This window comes from Podarcis tiliguerta (genome assembly GCF_965153285.1).
Source record: "Podarcis tiliguerta genome assembly, chromosome: 4".
Lineage (NCBI taxonomy): Eukaryota > Metazoa > Chordata > Lepidosauria > Squamata > Lacertidae > Podarcis > Podarcis tiliguerta.
In genome coordinates, this window is record NC_139537.1 from 62,768,173 (window position 1) to 62,787,970 (window position 19,798).

At 41.8% G+C, this 19,798-nt stretch overlaps 2 protein-coding genes across 6 annotated transcripts in view; one reads left to right on the plus strand and one right to left on the minus strand.

Moving 5' to 3' along the window:
• PHKA2 (phosphorylase kinase regulatory subunit alpha 2) overlaps positions 1–770 on the plus strand; it is a 51,534-nt gene extending 50,764 nt beyond the window's left edge. For all 3 annotated transcript variants that reach the window (XM_083439382.1, XM_083439381.1, XM_083439383.1), the window contains one exon: positions 581–770. In XM_083439382.1, coding sequence (XP_083295508.1) covers positions 581–754 — 174 coding nt within the window. In that variant the 3' untranslated portion in view covers positions 755–770. The remainder of the gene's footprint in view (positions 1–580) is intronic.
• Positions 771–1,406: 636 nt separating this feature from the next.
• PPEF1 (protein phosphatase with EF-hand domain 1) overlaps positions 1,407–19,798 on the minus strand; it is a 40,413-nt gene continuing 22,021 nt past the window's right edge. For 2 of the 3 annotated variants that reach the window (XM_083439429.1, XM_083439431.1), the window contains 9 exons: positions 19,051–19,200; positions 17,783–18,112; positions 16,287–16,472; positions 14,640–14,782; positions 14,068–14,174; positions 11,022–11,185; positions 10,744–10,828; positions 8,983–9,749; positions 1,407–8,615 (listed from right to left, as the gene is read on the minus strand). In XM_083439429.1, coding sequence (XP_083295555.1) covers positions 9,556–9,749; positions 10,744–10,828; positions 11,022–11,185; positions 14,068–14,174; positions 14,640–14,782; positions 16,287–16,472; positions 17,783–18,112; positions 19,051–19,200 — 1,359 coding nt within the window. In that variant the 3' untranslated portion in view covers positions 1,407–8,615; positions 8,983–9,555. The remainder of the gene's footprint in view (positions 8,616–8,982; positions 9,750–10,743; positions 10,829–11,021; positions 11,186–14,067; positions 14,175–14,639; positions 14,783–16,286; positions 16,473–17,782; positions 18,113–19,050; positions 19,201–19,798) is intronic. The other variant, XM_083439430.1, reaches the window with a different exon arrangement.

Consider the following 19,798-nt stretch of genomic DNA (forward strand, 5'->3'; position numbering starts at 1 on the left):
TCTCTATTGCAAAATGCGCCTAGAACAATGGGGGTTTTGAACACTGGGGCCAAGCAAGAATGTGCCCAGTAGAAGGGGGGTAGCCAATGTGGAGCCTTTGGGGGGGGGGGTTAGGGCTACAATTCCCATATTGCCTGATCATTGGTCCCATTAGTTACTGTAGATAGGAGTAGTAGCTGCAACATCTGGAGGGCACAACACTGGGTATCCTTGCAGTAGAAAGTCACATACCGTAATAATTGAAACAACAATCTCTAATAGAATTTAAGCAATGTAAAAATAATAATTAAAATACAGTTCAGACAAAGGAGCAGCAGAAAGTCAACGTTAAGCACTAGGAATAAAGCACTATGCAAGCATATAGAATCATAGAATTGGAAGGGACCCCATAGGGAATGTTTGTCTGGATAGTCACCCAGCTGATATTAGCAGCCCAAAGCTGCCTGCTTGCAGGTGCTGACTGAGAAACTCCCTACTCCACCACCATCTCAGGCCTACTTAAAAATAAGTAGAGAACCCCACCCCAATTTGCACTATACAAGTTTAAACATTTGCTCCCCCCCATCCTCGTATTTTCCAGAAATCTCTTGGAGCAACTGATGTCATGTTGGAACAAGACCAAGCCACAGGGATCTGCTGCTTCTTCTACGACAGTGCCCCAAGTGGAGCTTATGGGACAATGACTTACCTGACAAAAGCAGTAACGAGCTACCTTCAGGAATTTCTTCCAAGCACAGGCTGCCTGATGCAATAAATGGTTTAAAACACCAGGATCAGTTTTAAAAACCTTCTTCTCCACCCTCCCTCCCTTGAACCTCTCCCTTAGTGACCCGATTGCTCGCTTCACTCTACCTCAAGACTTCGTGCATCATTTAGCCATTTAGAAAGGACACTGCCATAGGCATTTGGGTGAGCATCACTACTGTATGGTAATCTACATTTGCTCAGACGTGGGTCCATGAAATTAAATAATGCGTATCAGTGCGAAATTGACTATAACCTTTTGTACATCCTTAAATGCCAGAGATGAAGGAACTTCTTTAGCACAAACACTCAGATATATTCTGTTCACATTTCACACCATGCATATGAGGTCAACACATTTTGTAATAGGTTGAATATGATTATTCTCTTGCACCAAGAATGGGGAACCTGTGGTCCTCCAGATGTTGGACTGTACTTCCTATCATCTCTGACCACTGGCTGTAGGAGCTGGGGCTGATAGGCCCCCCGAGTCCAGCAAACATCTGTATGGCCACAGGTTCCCTATCCCTGTCCTACACAGAGGACCAGAGGTACTACAGCAAAACAAATGAGATATCTCAACTACTGCAGTTTTAACTGGAAATCTGTCATAGAGAAGGTGGCTACCAACTTAGAAACAAGAAGGTGAGGAAACAGAAACGAAGATTTCTTTTAAAATCTCTAAAGCAATAAAATCCAGAAGACACACATTGTGGGAGGAAATACATCAGCGTAGAAAAGGTAAATATAAACATTTTAAGTACATATCTAATGATGTTTTTTCTCTCACTATAATGCATTGTCAGTGGCTAATCACAGTAAGAGGTGTACAGTGGGTGAAAACCTACATATAAGATTGTTTGACTTGAAGAGCTACATTCTGCTTTCATGTTGCACTGCCTAGAGATTTTGTAAATGTGTGAAGTAATCCCAGTGTCAGAATGCAGGTTGAAGTTTGCATGTTTAAATGTTGCCTGCAGGCAAATTCTCAGCCTCTTCAAAGGTAGCACATCTGCTATAAGGTGCATGTGAAATGGGGCAGCAATTGTCTCTCTCTAACTTCTTGCCAAGGTTGTTCATATTTAATAGCTCTCACTTCTTCCTGAGTCTCTGTTCCTATCATTTTAATTATTGCAAACAACATGGCTGTGTGAGACTGCTGCCACTGCCTACTTAGCAATGTCTACCTGGCAGTAGAGAAAAATTTCCCAAGGGCTAAACTTGCCTCCGGTGGTTTCTAGAGACAAACTGTTTTGAAATTGGGTCTTTAGCCAATGTCCAAGCACAAGGAGAGTGGACTTCCATTCATGCAATAGGACTCCACCTTCCTCTCCTCTCCTTGCAGCTCCTCCCCCCCCCCCCATTTTTATTTTTATTTTGCTCCAGGGCGCTAGGGGACTCTGGAGAATATTTTGGAACTGGGGGGGAGGGGGAGAAGGATGAGGAAGGTGAAGTCCTAATCTTCAAAAAGAAGGCCACTCAACACTGGTTTCCACGGATAGTAATATTTTGGTTTTAAGCTTATATTGCTTCATAGTGCTTTTAACATATTTTATGTAGTAGTAAGTGCTGACTCCATGAAGTTTGGAGCATACTAACTTCCTAATCAAAAGTGACTGTTAAGAATAGTGCCCTTGGCTAAAGTACTAACGCAAAAATGTTTGGGGTTTTTTTAATTGTTCTGTTAAGATTGACTTCCGATAGCAGCTCCCTGAAAATAGTTATCACTGGAACATGAAGCTGTAACAAGCGTATCCCAATACTACATGAGCAATTGTAAGATTAAGAGTGATGTTTTTTCTTTCTTCCTGCATAGCACTTGCATGTAGGTGCTGACTTCAGGGTCAAATACATTGCAGACTAGATAGGACACATGGGGCTTTGTAAGTAAATCTTTATATTTATAGTTTATAAAATTATATACAACTCTGATAATTCAGAGAATATATAACCAGAGGAAACTAAAACAATATTTCCTGTTTCCTCATCCTGCCATAGAGGACGCAATCCAAGAAAAGAGAATGCTTAAACCTCACACCTCTGGCATCTACAAAAAACCAGAAGGGGCCCCAGCTGTTTTTTCCCCTGCAGGGAAAAAGGCAAGGATAAATTTATTTCTACAGAACTCTGGGACCTGACCAACTCAGCAAGATGTAAAGCTGTTTTCATATCACAAATGTAAAAAAAAATATATATTTTCATCTTCGAACTATTTTAGAGCTTCCAAATAAGCCACCTTCAAGGATAACAAGGAGAAATAGCAAGTTTCCAGAGGAGTAGCAGCGTTAGTTTCTCCTACAGCCGAAACTTAAAGACTTTGGCACCACAGAGTCTTAACTAATGTTGTACGGCACCTGACGAAATGGGCTTGAGTCCAGAAAAAAACTTATACCATAATAAATCCACAGCAAAGTTTTCCACACAAAATGTTGCCAGTTAGGCTAGTACTCTGTATTTTTAGTCTGTTTGCGGCAACTGACTCCTCAGCTTGTCAGACACCTGCATGGACTCAAAAACGAGTGGAGATGTTCAGTGTTGAATGACTACCTTGGAGAGTCATTTAGAGAGCAGAGCTTTCAGGCACATTAAGCATCTTAGAAATAGAGCGCCTGTGCGAATGAAAATAGAACCAACCAAGATTTACAGGCTCACTTTGTCAAGCAAGGCGGCTGTGCTGCTAGGAAGGAACCACCTACGCTGCTCTTTTGACAAGCCAGACATGTCTAGAAAAGGAAAATTGGTTTGGTTCTAACCAGGATAATAAAATCTTACAAGCCAAGCACTGTCACTCGTCCTAGCTTTTAAATATATATTCCATATTATAGATCTGGAATTAGTATTGAGATACTTGTGCGGCAATGGATAAATGCAACACTGACACACAACCCCTTTTTTTATTCTATGTGCATTTTAGAAGCGTTTCTTAAGCTTTTAAATGCTGAATAAAATTGGAAAATATGACTGCGAACTCTCCCACTCACCCCCGTCCCCTAAACCCCCAAAACATTGTGGTTGCAAAAGGGATGGATATACCTAGTGGGGTTTTTTATCTATATTTTTAAATGGCACACATACTCCTTTGCTGTATCATAAAGGGGTTTTGAAATTCAGCTCCATTTCAGAAGTGTTTACCATATGGTTCTTCTTGGTAGGGAAATTCATACACACAGCGCTCTCTTTTGTATGTGAAACTCATGACAGTTACTTGTAATTTTCCATTTCTGGCAAAAGGTAGTTTAGACTGTAATCCTAAACACAGTTACTGTACTAGGAAGTAAGCCTCTTGGGACACAGGGGAATTTACGTCCAAGTGAACCTGCACAATATTGCACTGTTAGTAACCTTAACAGGATATGTTCTTAATTTGATGGTACAGGTCCTTGTTCCTAGCCCTCTTGGAAAATAAGAAAGCCATTCCCATCGGCCATTTGGTGACATGAAGGGTATAGTGTCTGTGCCTCTGCCCATCCTGAGTAACTAGCAGGAATGGTTCCAGTTTTCTGATGCTGTCCAATCAAGAGAGAACCACACACAATCAAGAGAGAGCCAGTGTAGTGTAGTGGTTAAGAGCGGTAGACTCCTAATCTGGGGAACCAGGTTCGTGTCTCCGCTCCTCCACATGCAGCTGCTGGGTGACCTTGGACCAGTCACACTTCTCTGAAGTCTCTCAGCCCCACTCACCTCACAGAGTGTTTGTTGTGGGGGAGGAAGGGAAAGAAGAATGTTAGCCGCTTTGAGACTCCTTAGGGTAGTAATAAAGCGGGATATCAAATCCAAACTCTTCTTCTACACCTTGGTAAATATTTGTGCAGACAGCTATTAAAGCAGGTAGATAGTTGGAAGACTGTTTCTTCACAGGACTATGTGGCTTAGGTATCACCCAATATTTATATTAACCAGCAACTTTTAATCATCCTTGGCCTGTTCACTAGGAAGGATGGGACCTGGCAGGAAATAACTTCCAAGTAAGCCAGCAATATGCTAAAATTTTACCTAGCTATGAAAAACAACGAGCTCCGGGGAGTTGAACATGTTGCAGTGCTTGTTTTTGTCACTGGGTAGATTCCCTGGACCTCTGGAATGTGTTGTTTTATGTTTTGGGTAAGAAAATTGGAGGAGCAGATTGCTTTACAGAGGAAGAGAGAAAATTGGGACTTGGAAAGGCCATATTAGGAAGAGGCGTAAAATACTGTCTTACTCAACTAAATGTGGGCAGGGTATCCATTCATAAATTGCCTACTGCAACACAGGCCACAAGCACAATCAGAGCACAGGTTCCTGCATTTATGGTTTCAGGTATTGTGTGTTGTTTTGACAGTTTTATTTTTATTTTGTGGGGTTCATAATATTTAAAAATATTGTTAAAGGTTTTGCCCATTGCCCTGAATTTCTTGTAAAAAATTTGAACTGATCTAAAGGTTGATCTGCAAGATCCTATATGATTCTGTGAGTTAGCAGGGCTTTTACTTAATTGCTCTCTGTACTGTCACATACTGGGAACTGTTCCCTGTCTGGAACTGTAATGAAGCCACAGACAAGAACCACGAGCTATGACATCAATGGATTTGGCTTATATATTTATGCACTTGGCTTCATTAATTTATTCGTGACACTTACTCACTGCTGTCAACAGGATCCACCCTTTCATTCTTACCAATCTGCCCATGTCTATTTCCTTTCGATGATCCGTACTTTTATTGGGAAAGAAAGCAGATACATATTTTAGGAACAAATGAAACTTGTGTGTTTGTTTAAGATTGTGTGCCCAGACTAAGTAAGAATCAAGCAGTAGGTGCCTGTCCTACATCCATTCATAGCCCTGTGAACTTGTTTCTTCCCAGCGCACACAATGAAGGGCCAAATGAAGTGAGTCCGATCCGGAACTGCACTTTCAGCCATGCAAGAAAGCACATGTTTCCCTTTGACTTCAGTTCATACAAAATGCCATTGCTTTAACTGGCTAGTGGCTGCAGTCTATTATTTGCAATATTGAGCAAATGGGTCAATGTTTCCAGATGTCTTAACGAGATCTCAACTGCTGCAGTGTAAATTCAGAGTATAAACTGCAGGAAGCTTGGATTTCTTCCAAACAGGCATCAGATGCTCAGCCATGTGGAGCCTCCCACTTACTCAACCATCCCACTCCTCTTTCAGTTCATCAGACTTGCTTTTTGAGTGCTTAGGTGGTGTTTGTAGACTGCCTAGTTTCCCCACTAGGCCTCTGAATATTTTATTAATCTTATTTTGGTACAAACTATTTTTTTCTCACATACCTGTGGATGGACACTTTATAGCTCTATGTTAGAAATGTTTTATTTTCAGCACGCCAGCAAGCAACTGCAATATATAACACAGCACACAGGGCACAAAATTGCATGTTATATACATTCACAGCACGTGGTGTCCTGCGTGCTATTGCCCAATAGTTAGATGTCTGGGCATTCACTTTTTAATGCTGTATTGAATTATGTATCACATACATGAATAATTGAATGGCTTTGTTATATTCCTTTTAAATATCTGTGTGGAGAGAGATATAAAAAAAGAAGCTTCCTTCGCTAACAAAGTTTGTCCTGATTTGAGGTACTAAGTTCTAGAAGTGCTGAGATGGGGAGCAATCCCTAATATCTCATACCAGCATGTGTTTATAATGTGTACAGTGGTACCTCAGTTCTCAAACATCTCAGTTGACGAACGTTTCAGAACCCAAACGCCGAAAACCCGGAAGTAAATGCTTCCATTTTCAAATGCGACTCGGAAGTCGAATGGCTTCCGCTGCGTGTTTTTCAATTTTCTCAATTGAATTTGCAAACAGCCCTTTGTGTCTTGGTTTTCAAACATTTTGGAACTCAAATGGTCTTCCGGAACAGATTACGATCGAGAACTGAGGTACCACTGTATCAGCAAATGGGGGAGGTGGGGGGCAAAATGATTGTGTGAATGGGCCACTTGTAGGAAAGATACCTCTAAGGCAGGCTTCCTCAAACTCGGCCCTCCAGATGTTTTTGGCCTACAACTCCCATGATCCCTAGCTAGCAGGACCAGTGATCAGGGATGATGGGAATTGTAGTCTCAAAACATCTGGAGGGCCGAGTTTGAGGAAGCCTGCTCTAAGGTAAATACAGACACACATCCCTCCCCTTGTATGTATGCCTGGGTATCAAGATTGTCCCTAAGCCTTCATGAGTAGGATTTGCTTCTTGAGCCAGACATCTTCCTCCTCATTTGTCATCCTTGCTTAAAGATCCAGTATCTTTAAATGGGCACAGTTCAACTATTCACCTACAAGTTGTAGGCCTGGTTTGCACAGCGCTTTAAATCATAGTTTAACTAAACTGCGGTTTAAATGTGTACGTGCCTGGGTTTGGACATAATGATAAGCCATACCATGGCTTAGCTCATGGCAACACAACAGTAGGAGGAGCATGGGAGAAGCAAACGGCCCATTATTTCACTGGCTTGTACCAGAGTGCTGCATGGTCTCATTTAAACCATATTTTAGCTTAACTATGGATTCAAGTTATATCCAAGTTACATGAGCCCATTAATTCCATACATGTGTGAATCAGCTGTCAGTACCATTGGTTGTGGTAGAATTCTTACCCATGCAGAAATCCAGTCTCTAATTCAGGCTACACTAAAAGAAAAATATCCACAGCACTGCAAATGAGATAGCAATCCGGCCAGAGAGACTTATTCAAATGTTCAGATTCAGGTTGCTGCCGCCGCCAAAGATATTACAGGCCTTGAGCTTGTGTTACCAGGTCTAATGGACAGATAGACACTTTATGTTACTAGAAGCAAATATTACAGGTCCATTGCACTGGGATGTTATATTGGTATGAAGCCTATGTATGGGAGAGAAACTGTGAAGCAATAAAATCCAGACATTTGGATGAAGAACTCAAACTCGGGTTTCTGTCCAAATCTTTAATGCATAAATATGAGCAGTACATAGGCAAGGCAGGGGTTAAAGGCACAGAAGGTGAATTACATGGCTACATACAAGCTGAGACACTGATTCAACAAGCAACACACACCCTGTCTCTTCCTTTCGAAAAGCAGGTTAGGGACACAAACACATGCGCAAAGTGTACAGTGCTGCACAGTGCAAGTTCTAGAGTGCCCAGACGCCACAAGCTGCCCTTACCTTAAGGCCTCGAAGTGTGCAAAAAGTTTGTTTCGGGACAGCGTCAAGTTTGGACAGGTGCACAAACCGGACACTCTGGGGTGGGAATAAACAGGGTTAAGTGTCAAGTATGGATTGATGTTTGTGTATTTCTTTTCTTTTCTAATTATGTAACTCCTTTCTTCCATCAGGGAACTCAAGGTGGTGCTCATATAGGGGGTTTTGGCTGTCTTTTTCCAGGCACTAACCAGGTCTAAATGTGTTTCACTTCAGAAAGGAAGCATGCCCTGGGATTTAACTGGAAGATGATTCTATGACTGTTCTTAGCTACATCAGATATACAAATACAGTTAAAAATAAACAGATATCTATTTGGACGTTGAATCTGTTTTGGTTTTTTTAAGATTTAAGAGGAAAACAGTGCCTTCTTTTACAAAATCTCTACAAAGATATTGATACCCTTTGGTAAACTGAGCTACATTTGGGTGAATTGGTTTCAAGAATTAGAGGCACAACACAGTGGGAACTTCTAGCCTTCCAGTCGCTTGATTCAACATTACATAACATTCCCAAATCAGAATGAATACTCAGTAAATAGCCAATGTCATATGACCTCCCTGCAGCCTTTGTGCAAACAAATCAGGATGAACGATCAATATATACGCCATCTGGAAGTGGCCTCCTTATCAGCAAACTATCATTCACCTGGATCGAATTGCAACAGGCAACCTGTGCATGAAAACTCATTGGTGAATAAAGGTAAAGGTACCCCTGCCCGTACGGGCCAGTCGTGTCCGACTCTAGGATTGTGCGCCCATCTCACTTAAGAGGCCGGGGGCCAGTGCTGTCCGGAGACACTTCCGGGTCACGTGGCCAGCGTGATGAAGCTGCTCTGGCGAGCCAGCCCCAGCGCAGCACACGGAAACGCCGTTTACCTTCCCGCTATAAAGCGGTACCTATTTATCTACTTGCACTTAAGGGTGCTTTCGAACTGCTAGGTGGGCAGGAGCTGGGACCGAACGACGGGAGCTCACCCCGCTGCGGGGATTCGAACCGCCGACCATACGATCAGCAAGTCCTAGGCACTGAGGTTTTACCCACAGCGCCACCCGCCTCCCTCATTGGTGAATAGGGATCATCTTTTATGGATAGCTCTGGGAATGACCTAGAGATCTGGGTGCTCCACCACTGGCTGCACACCAGTTTTGTCCCATTCTGACCCTGAAAAGGAAGCAGGCCAGACTCAGCTGCATCTGTGGATGTCTGGACTGCAGTGACAGTTTTCCCCACTGGAAAAAAATATTAACAAACATGACTGGATTTAAATTTTTTTGTCTGACACAACTGTATGTTTCACAAGAGAGAAAACACTGCATATGAAAAAGCCATCTAAAGGAACCATTATTAGAGTAACCCTGAGATTATTAATATGGCACTACAGCAGTTACTGTGGACAGCGTAGTTTATATGTGTTTTTAACCATATTTTCCCCATCTACCTATACATCTCATTAGCAGCATTCTGCCAAATAGCTACGCTTACATATCATACAGTAGTGCTTTCCCCAGCCAGTTTGTTTTCTAGGAATGCTGTTCAATCAAACTTAACAGTATTAAGGCAGCAATTTATTTTAAGCAAATGTGCAGTGCGGGGGGAAGGGGATTGTCAGGAATTCAGCTTCTTTAGTGATTGTACTTATTCCCAAATTTATGGACCACATTAAAAGCTTCCAGGAATTCATTGAAGTCAATGCTACCGTCTTTGTTGAAATCAATGCTACGGGCTAAGCTGTCAATGGATTCATCATCCACATTGATTCTTAGATGCAAATTGAAGAGCTTCCATGTCTGACGGAACTCATCAACAGAGATAAGACCTAAAAAGAATTGGAAGGAAGGGGTATGTCACTGAAAGTACTGCACGCACACACAAACATGAACACACACATTATCTGTTGGAGAGTTAAAGAAATTTGGAAATGTAAGATGCCTCTAGACTTGAATTTAGGGCACCTAGGCATCTTATAACAAGCCTTGCTGCAATTTTTTTGGATAATAAACAGACTACTTCAATTAACTGTTGTGTAGATGTGCCCAAAAATGTTCACATCGCTGTCCAAACCAAATCATTGTACAGGCTAAGACCAGGAAATGGGAGAGTGTGTGTGTGTACTTAGCTATACCAATCTCAATGGTCAGTACAACCATGAACCAGCCCTCAGAGTACAGAACCAACATGGGGACATGAGAAGAAGCAAAGCCATAGTCACTTATGGTCTGAAATACTGGAAGAACCACCCACTCCCTGGCTAAATGGTATCCCTGCCTTCTATCTAGAACATGGGTAGGCAACCTAAGGCCTGGGGGTCGGATGTGGCCCAATCGCCTTCTCAACCCGGCCCACGGATGGTCTGGGAATCGGCATGCTTTCACATGAGAAGAGTGTGTCCTTTTATTTAAAATGCATCTCTGGGTTATTTGTGGGGCCTGCCTTGTGTTTTTACATGAGTAGAATGTGTGCTTTTATTTAAAATGCATCTCTGAGTTATTTGTGGGGCATAGGAATTCGTTCATTTTTTCCCTTCAAAATATAGTCCAGTCCCCCACAAGGTCTGAGGGACAGTGGACTGGTCCCCTGCTGAAAAAGCTTGCTGAACACTGATCTAGAGGGACAAATCAGTACGTTGGTACACAATACCTAGCCAGGGAGGACAACAAATGTCTCTAGTTTTCAGTCGCCTTGTTCCACACATATCCACTGTTTTCAATACTGATGAAAATCAAGCGGCTTCTACAAATATCCCTCAAATTCCCCCCCTTATCTATGTTAACTTCCAATGCACCACTTTGAGGAACTGGATTTTAACATACCTGAATGATCTTTGTCAATCATATTAAAGATAATCTCCAGATCAGCTTTGTATCTACACAGGGTTTCCACCAAAAATGGCTGGACCTGAAAAATGTTTTATCAGAAATCAGAATACAGTGGTACCTCGGGTTACAGATGCTTCAGGTTACAGACTTCACTAACGCAGAAGTAGTACCTCGGGTTAAGAATCTAAATAGAATTAAGTGCTATTACAAGATCTTATTGTAAAACATCTTAACAAGGCTGTGAAGGTCAGCTGTTTCCTAAACTATCTCACCTCTTTGATGGGTAGCTGGATTTCAAAATTGTCAAAAGATGAAAGGTATTCAACTCTACCATCCTGGTCCAGGTAAACCAGCCGTGAACGCAATGTTCTCCAGGGAAGATCGAGACATAAGACAGACTCCACTGCTGAAGCCCACTCACCAGGAGAAATCTTTCCTGTCAAAAATAAACAAACAAAGAGCATTTTATGGTCAAAAGGAAGCAGGTGAGACAATGCATTTCTTATTGAGTCACTACACTGAAAATAGATTATATGTTTGCAGGAGAAGTTCTGGAGTTCTGCACACTGAAATAACAACGTTAAAACTGTTAATTTAAAATAAATTGCAAAACTCAGTGGCTTGGATCCTAACAAGGTAAGGCACAGAAGGCAATTTTTATGTCCTGGTTCACCACACCATCTCCCTGAGAACCTTCTCTGGAGCCATATGGGTCTCGCTGAACCACATGGAATGGGACATGGGTGGAGAGAAAAGGCTGCAAACTCTCCTGCCATGAACATCCTTAACCTACCATCTTTGAATCCCAGCCTAATTTTGGCTGTTCCCGCACATATCCCCATCCCATGTTGCTCCCCACCACTGCCCAGAGAGACTTTCTTGGGATACTTTCCTTTTGTGAAGATCTGCAAGTTAACTTCTTTTAAAAGATGCAAGACAAGAAATATCTTATCCATCTGAAATGCAAGCTGAGGAATTGCAACAGAATTCATTCCATCTGATATGCCTAGATGAACATGATTTGAGATCAAAGCAATCACTTATTTTAAGGACATCAGATTGGAGCCTGCCAGGGGGACAGTTCATAATATTATCTATCTTTTTTACATCAGAGATGCATAAGATATTAACGAGAAACTTGCTCACTTCAAAAGATCGCACTGCAAACTGAAAAATTAATTCTCTAATAAAAAAAATTTCTTGCATATGTGTACTGCAAAACACATGTGGGGGGGAGGAGCTCTGATGCCTTTAAGAATTGCCACCTCACTCAAGAGGGTAGCTTAATATCCAATTTTTTTCTTGTGTACATGAAAGGGTTCCATTCATGTACACAAGCTGAACATCCTGCAGCTCCCAGGATTAGCAGAGTGGATTCTGGATCTGGCTATGATTGTCCATGTAATTAGACTAAATTGCATATAGAGGGCACCAATCCCTCAGCCGATGGACAGACTTTATTTCACTGATGCCATCTGTGCAATTTCCAGTACTTATCTAAAAGATACCGGTCCCAGAGATTTTTTTCTTTTAAAGATGCTTATCTGGAAACTCCAATCAAAATTACAAAACCTCTACTATCAGATACTACTTCCCTTATTTTCTGGCAGCAGATGTTAAAAGTTGGCTACCTGCTAAGAAAAAGTGTGTAGCCAATCAAAAAAAGTGTGTAGCCTTCAAATATATGTCCAAATGTTTCCCACCGACCTTTTTGAACTCCAGTGTGCATCATTTCCCACTTATTAAACCCCATTTGCTATTTTCTTGCCTGATTAAAAACCTTTAGGAGTTGCTTGGGTTTTCATCATCAGGGCTAGCCCTGACACAACCTTCTTCAGATAGCATTACAGGGCGAGGGGGAATAGATGAAGGCAGAAATTGGTGTAAATGAATAGTGTTGGCTTTCAGTGCAGGGGTGGTGGTGTTGAGCATTGTTGGGCTGTACTTCAGGTGGCAGAATGTCTTGGGCAGCATTGTCCATTGTCATACATCCTTTGATGTAACCCACCATTCTCAGCTACCTAATTGTCAGTATTGCTGAAATGCAAATCTTTGGATGGCTGACAATAACATCTCTCCGACCCACACGAGGTAATTAGGAGGCTGTGATGGGAGTAAATAGCAGGGGGGGGGGGCTGCCCTTGCCTGCTGTGCCCTATACCACCCCCGAATTTGTGGGGATGGGGGCACTAGGCAGAAAGCACTCCTGTGGATCGCGGCGCTCCTGGACGCTGTCTCTGGTCCGCGCCCCTAGCTGCAGTAACTTCAAAAGAAACAATTAGGAGGAAGCGAATGCACATATTTCAAGGAAGGAGGGGGAGTAAAGACTGCTAACTGAAGAGATCTCTGATAAACAAGACGGGTCGGAGGAACAAGAATAAATCATGAGAAGATAACCAAGGTTCGGTATGGCAAAGGGACTGGATGGGGGAGGGGGGAAAAAACTTTCCTTTCTTTCCTCTATGTGATTAACCAAGAATCCCCCCCCCCCCAAGTCAGAAATGCTGTTTTAATGACTTAAGCTGTGGATTTATGACTGTGTGGAGATAATTTCCTAACCAAAGCATGTTTCAAGAAGATCGTGGAAAGTATAAGAGCTTTGGAATGATGCAGTTAAAAATACCGTTGCCATGTTGGCAAGTTCTGTTGGAAGACTTAAGTCTGGGAGGAGGAATAGAGCTGTTTTTATATTGTGGGTGAGACTTCTCAGAGGGACTTAAGAGCGACAGATTTGTAAGATTAATGATAGAAAGAGCAATGTTATTTATGAAAGCGATGATATATGGAAACCATCTTGATATGAGGATTGGACGAACGGAAAAATTCACACAGGATTATAATTGGTGTTTATCTGCTTAAGGAGATTATCAGAAGAGATCATAAAGAAAAAATAAAAAATATATACGAATAAGATGAGATGTGGAAACAGCAAGATAAGACTGGATAGAATTATGAACTTTATTTGGACTGATTTGGATATTAATGCAGTAGCAAGAAGATGATCGGAATCCCCCTTCGGAACTTGAAATAGCCCCTCAACAAAAATTTAAAATTCGGCTTTGTAATTTGGAATTTATGTGATGTGATTTTATTTGATTTGATTGGTCGGTTGATAAAAATTATTAAAAAAAAGAAAGAAATGCAAATCTGGGGGGGGGCTGCCGCTTATGTCCTTCTCTTACAAACTCTATGCATCTGCTTCCAACCTCTGCTTTCTGTTGATTTGCCTTCTATTTCCCACTGATCCATCATAAATACAGTCATTTACATTACATTGAAATGGAGCAACTGCGAAGTGCTGCTTTCAAATTGTGTTACCTGTATAATTTGGATCGTACTGTCTAAAAGCAGCAATCAGTTCCGATTTGTGTGTGTAAAGTTTCTCTCGCAAGCACCTCAAAGCAGACAGCTCAATTGCAGTCACCCTACAAGGGAAGAAAGTGATTAGAATGGACAGTTAAAGAATCAAAAAATCTCTCCTGAGCTGTTTAACAGCAACTCAGCATTTACTAACTTCTTCTGTCAACTTTCTTTACTTTGGAAGAGTAGCTCCCAAACCATGAACTACTTTAAAGCTGCTGAGGGTCTTGGCAGACCATTTAATGATTTTTCTGCCCATTGTATAAATTGCAATTCCATAGAATTCAGATTGTAATGCAAAAAATGCAAAAACTAAATAAAAGAAGCACTAACCATACAGTTAAAAATAAATTTGACTATTTAATATGATGGATGTGCTGTCTCCCATCTTCAACCACAAATCCACACCAGCTGCCATGAATGAAGCTCAGTGACCACTGGTGGTGGACCAGAGCCTTGGGGACAGTTTTGCATTTTCAGTTCTGTTCATAAATCTTTAAAAACTAATATGTGTGTCCTCCTTATCCTACCTCTGATGAAGAGTCTCTTTGCGTGTAGATTTGCTGACTTGATACTGAACAAAACGAGGGATCAGATCTGGGTTTAGTTTGATGTAAGCACCGCGATTACTTCCCTCTGCATAGTAGTTTGAAGCAGAAAAAATAGTGATAACCTGGTTTTTTAAAAAGAAACAAAAATGCAGTTTAAGTAATGAGGATTTCAAGCTTGATCTGGCAAGATTTAAAACAAGTTGTAGGCTGAACGAAGCAATATGTGTAAGTATGACAAAGGCTAATATTGTGAATGAAAGCACCCTTTCCACGGCTGATACTAGGAAACTGAAATGTTCTTTGTATTCGAGATTACATCCAGGGTCATGAGCCTCTTTGTGCAACAGGCTTTAACAAAACAAAACAAAACAAAGCAAAACAAAACAAAACCTTAATTCAAGTACTGGGCACATTGTCTTTCTCTAGGACACTGAAGAAAACAGTTCAGCAGAAACTCCGTGATAAACATGCACAGCTCTTCTACTGAGTTCAAGGGCAAGTTCCACACCTACATTTGTCCTGAACAAATTATTTTATTTATTTGTTGTTGTTGTTTAGTCGTGTATGACACTTCATGACCCCATGGACCAGAGCACGCCAGGCACTCCTGTCTTCCACTGCACCCCGCAGTTTGGTGAAACTCATGTTAGTAGCTTCGAGAACACTGTCCAACCATCTCGTCCTCTGTCGTCCCCTTCTCCTTGTGTCCTCCATCTTTCCCAACATCAGGGTCTTTTCCAGGGAGTCTTCTCTTCTCATGAGGTGGCCAAAGTATTGGAGCCTCAGCTTCAGGATCTGTCCTTCCAGTGAGCACTCAGGGATGATTTCCTTCAGAATGGATAGGTTTGATCTTCTTGCAGTCCATGGGACTCCCAAGAGTCCAGCATCATAATTCAAAAGCATCAATTCTTTGGCGATCAGCCTTCTTTGTGTTCCAAGTACTTTATTTATTTATACAGATATTAATATACCACAATATCATAAAAAATATCAAAGAGGTTGACAGTAAGATCTATATATAATAAAAATTCAAATCAGATTATTATCATCTATTTTGGAAATATGCATACTGTATTGCCTGCATAAGCCTAATGGGGTAGGAAAGTTCTCAGCTTGCATTTAAAGGCTGAAACACCTGCTGAATCTCTACTGGCCGAGTAGTGCACAAGGCTGGACCAATGACAATGAAGGGTCTATTATTTCGTGGTGATGCCAAATAAGCCTCACCAACTCAGGGGACAACCAATGACACTCCTGCAGATGATCTCCCAAGCCATTTAAGGAAGTATGGATTGGTGGCCCATGATTGAGCCATGAAATGGAAAATAAGGAGGGAGAGGTGAAGACAAAAATTAGGAGTGGCTGGCAACTCTCAGCACCCTTAAACTACAGTTCCCAGGATTATTTATGGGGAAGTCAAAGTGGTATAAGACTGCCTTCAATGTATACTGCAGATGGGGCCTAGTAGACGACAAAGACTCTGTGCTGATCACAAGTACCACACAAATATGGTTAGTGACTTGTATCTGGCAGACAGAAGCTCCTGCCTTACTCAGAAAAGCCGAGAGACTTACAATAAATGAAGCTGTGAAGACTCTGAAATTTAATCTGTAAATTTCTGGTTACCTTTCCATTATGACTGATCTCATACCCATCCTGCTTGCATTCGTGAGACCGGATGAGCATTTTCAAATTATAACGTCTTAGCAACCTGGCAGTAACATCTGGTCCGAAGTAACAACCTCCTCCTCGAAATTTGTTTGGTGTGCATCCATTCTGATGTTTCGGGTCACTCCAGAGAATATCCACCACCTTTCAATAGCAATTAAACAAAATGCTAGTGACCATCCATCGCTGGAGCAACGTAAATAATAAAAAGCAGAGTTTGGCGGGTATCTACAAGGTCATCCCATCACAGCATGTAATGGGACTCCCTCCCCGTCCTCTCCCTATACTCTCCCTAAATCTACTCCAGAGGCTTGGGGGGACTCCTAAGACTGGAAAGTCGCATTGCCCTATTGGAAACCCTTGCTGTGACAGCACTATGTTGAATAAAACCCTTAGAAAGAAATATGAATCATCGGGATGTGAGCATCCTAACTGGGTTTAGTTCAAAACAATATAATGTTATTGTACTAGTGGTGGTAAAACCTTATGACACTGAATAGGTAAGTTGGTATGGTGGCACAGAATGTTGGCTCACATAAGGAATGTTTGCAGTTCAGTCTCTCTGAGGGAAAGGAAAAGATATCTGTTTGGCTGCAGTTAAACCTCACAAAGTCTTTGGATTTGGGGGAGGTTGCCTGAGGGGGGCATCAAGACAAACCTGTTTGCTGAGCATATGTCCTAATTTGTTCATAGGAAGATTAGGCAACACTGGAAATTTAATAAACATTTGTTCTAGTTTCTATGTGGGGAGATTAGATGACCTTACATCAAAACAAGGGCCTTTCCCACTACAGTATTTTCCTTATTGCAAAAATTCTGATCTCTTGGGGAAGGCAGTTTGTTGTGCAGCCTGAATTTGCCAACATGTGACTGGATCTCAACAGTGATGGTCAGGAAGTGCCTTGGTATCTGAGAAGGGATTCCAGGTGGCAAGGAAACTAAAGTGCAAGGAGCCCTGAGGCAAGGGAGCTAAAGGAAGTATTCAAATAGGCATTGTATTGCAAAAAGGCAAAGGTAGATGAAAGAGGATTGAGGGTGAGGGCAGGGGGAATACTAAACTCAGACTGTGTTTTATATAAGGGGTGTTCAAACAATCACCCCTCACATGATGAGAGAGGGGGAGCACACCTATAGAGTATACCATCGGAGAACCCATTCTGTGAAGGAACTCGGACCCTTATACCCTTTTGATTCAGCCCAACATCATCCTCAAAGCACGAATGGGTGTTCATTTAAGCGCTCACATACTGACTTGACAAACCAGCCATTTTGTTTTGTCTGCAAGCTTCTAGCAACTATAATTTGATACTAAAGTAATTAGCATGCCCATTACATTATCTCAAAAGCTTGTTTCCGAGTTGGTTTGTTTTTAAAATTATTTCTCAAATGTTAACATTTTAATAGCCAATATTTGTGGAGGAGGGGAAAGACTCTTATATACAGCTTTGGCATACTTGCTTCCACTCCTTTGTTGTTAATTCTGAGGATGTGTGCGGTGTGGTAACACTGCCAGGCTTAAGATATTGCACCTCTGGAAGAAGACTAGAACTGCCTCTGCCAGGGAGGTTGCCAAGATGCTCTTTGCCATCAGACACATCCCTACTGTATCGCCTTCTCTTGCTAGGTGCTGATGTGGACCTCGTGGCCTCTTTGAGAGAGATGTCCTGCCCGGAAAGGGACTTCGTGGCCTCCGTCCGGTGGGAACAGGTTTCTACAAGGCTAGCTCCACGTGGCTTACAGACTGTCTCTGCATTTGACTTCACTGGCCTCAGCACAGACTTCAGCTGAAAAGACAAAATGAATGATCACCATTTATTGGTCTAGATCAGCACAGGCGTATTGCTGAATTCTGACCATGAAAGTGAAAATATAGTAGCTGATCTACCAGGTATAGGTGAGAAGCAATTCATAAACAAGTGTTGACCACAATGGAGATCTGCACAAAAGTAAATTACCTTAGCCCTGAAAGTGTGTTATCTTTAATGAACTTTGGCCAATGGTCAAGGAGTGGAGCAGCTCACCCGGTGAGGCAGCAATAGTCTCCTGGCAGGGGCACCACTCCCAGTTACTGGAAGGAGGGACGCAGCAGTGAGACCAGGGTTGCGGGGACAACGATATGAGCACTGGATTTTCTCTGCTGATGCAGCCCAGACCTCCTCTTCACCTTGCCACTTTTCCGCACCTCCCCAGTAAGTGATAGCAATCTCATTGCTGGGAGGCTATTGCTGCAGCACTGCCTCTCCCCCCAGGCAGTGCCAGTCCTTGGGGCTTCAGAGGTGAAGCACCACTGCCCTCCCAGTTTCCAAATACATTATGTTGCTGATGTGTACTGGAAGGAGAGCGATAAGGCATGGAGAACTAGGCGCTGTACAGTGCAGCATGATGGAGCCAAACCACAGCTCTTGCCATTATGTGCCTGGACTAAAAATCACGATTAACCCCTTGAAATATTGTTAAGGTGACTATTAGCCTTAAGGTATGGTCTAGAGAAAGTATGTACTAGGGCCACATAATGCAACAAACTAAGGCATTTTTTTTTAATCCGTTAAAGGTTTACTCCTTTAAATTTTCAAAATGCTAATGGCATGTTTACATAAAAGAGTTAAGATACACAAGGTTAATTCTCATTGATTTCAATAGCATTTGTGTGTTGGTGAGATGGATTGGAGCCAAAAAGAGCAGAACTAAAGAAAAAGAGTGTCTTGCGAGTTTAACACCTTACCTTGTTTCTCTGAAATAAATTAAGGAAATTCAAATCAGTAGTGTCCGATATCCCTCCGTGTAAAATAAGAACTTTGCTGTCAATTATAGTTGCAAGAGGAAGCCAGCTATAGACATCTTCCAGAAGATGTAAAATTGCTGTTCCATAGCACTATGAAGTGAAAATAAAGGTAACAATCAGAAGGTCCCTGAAATAATAGCAAATTGATGTGCTTCGTGGGTGGTTTCTCAAAGCCATAAAATAATGAAGTGAAAACTATTTGTAAATCTATGTATGCTTGCCCCATCTCCGAGTCGCCTTGGCCCGCCCCCCCCCCCCCCCCAGGTACCCAAGCGGCTAGCTACACTGCTGAGCACATGGGGGGAAATAAAGGGGTTCTTGTGAGCAGGGATTAATGAATCTACCACTTTTGGTTTCTCTCTATTTCTGACTTTTCCATTCTTAAGCTCAATACTCCACATTTCCACATTCATTTTTTAAAGTGCTCATGAAAATTCATCATTTTAGTGCAATTTTTTACACATTTGTATGCAATTTTGCATAATATACATATTTTACTTGATATACAAATTTCCCTGTTTTTTTTTTGCATGTTATATTCACTAATATATGCATGTACACACACACACACACACACACTTTACACTAGTATATGCATTTTTGTACACATTACTTGGCTGGACAACTGTATAGCAAAAGTCAAGAACATGTGAATTTTGAAGGATCGCTGAGTTTCAGTTCACATATC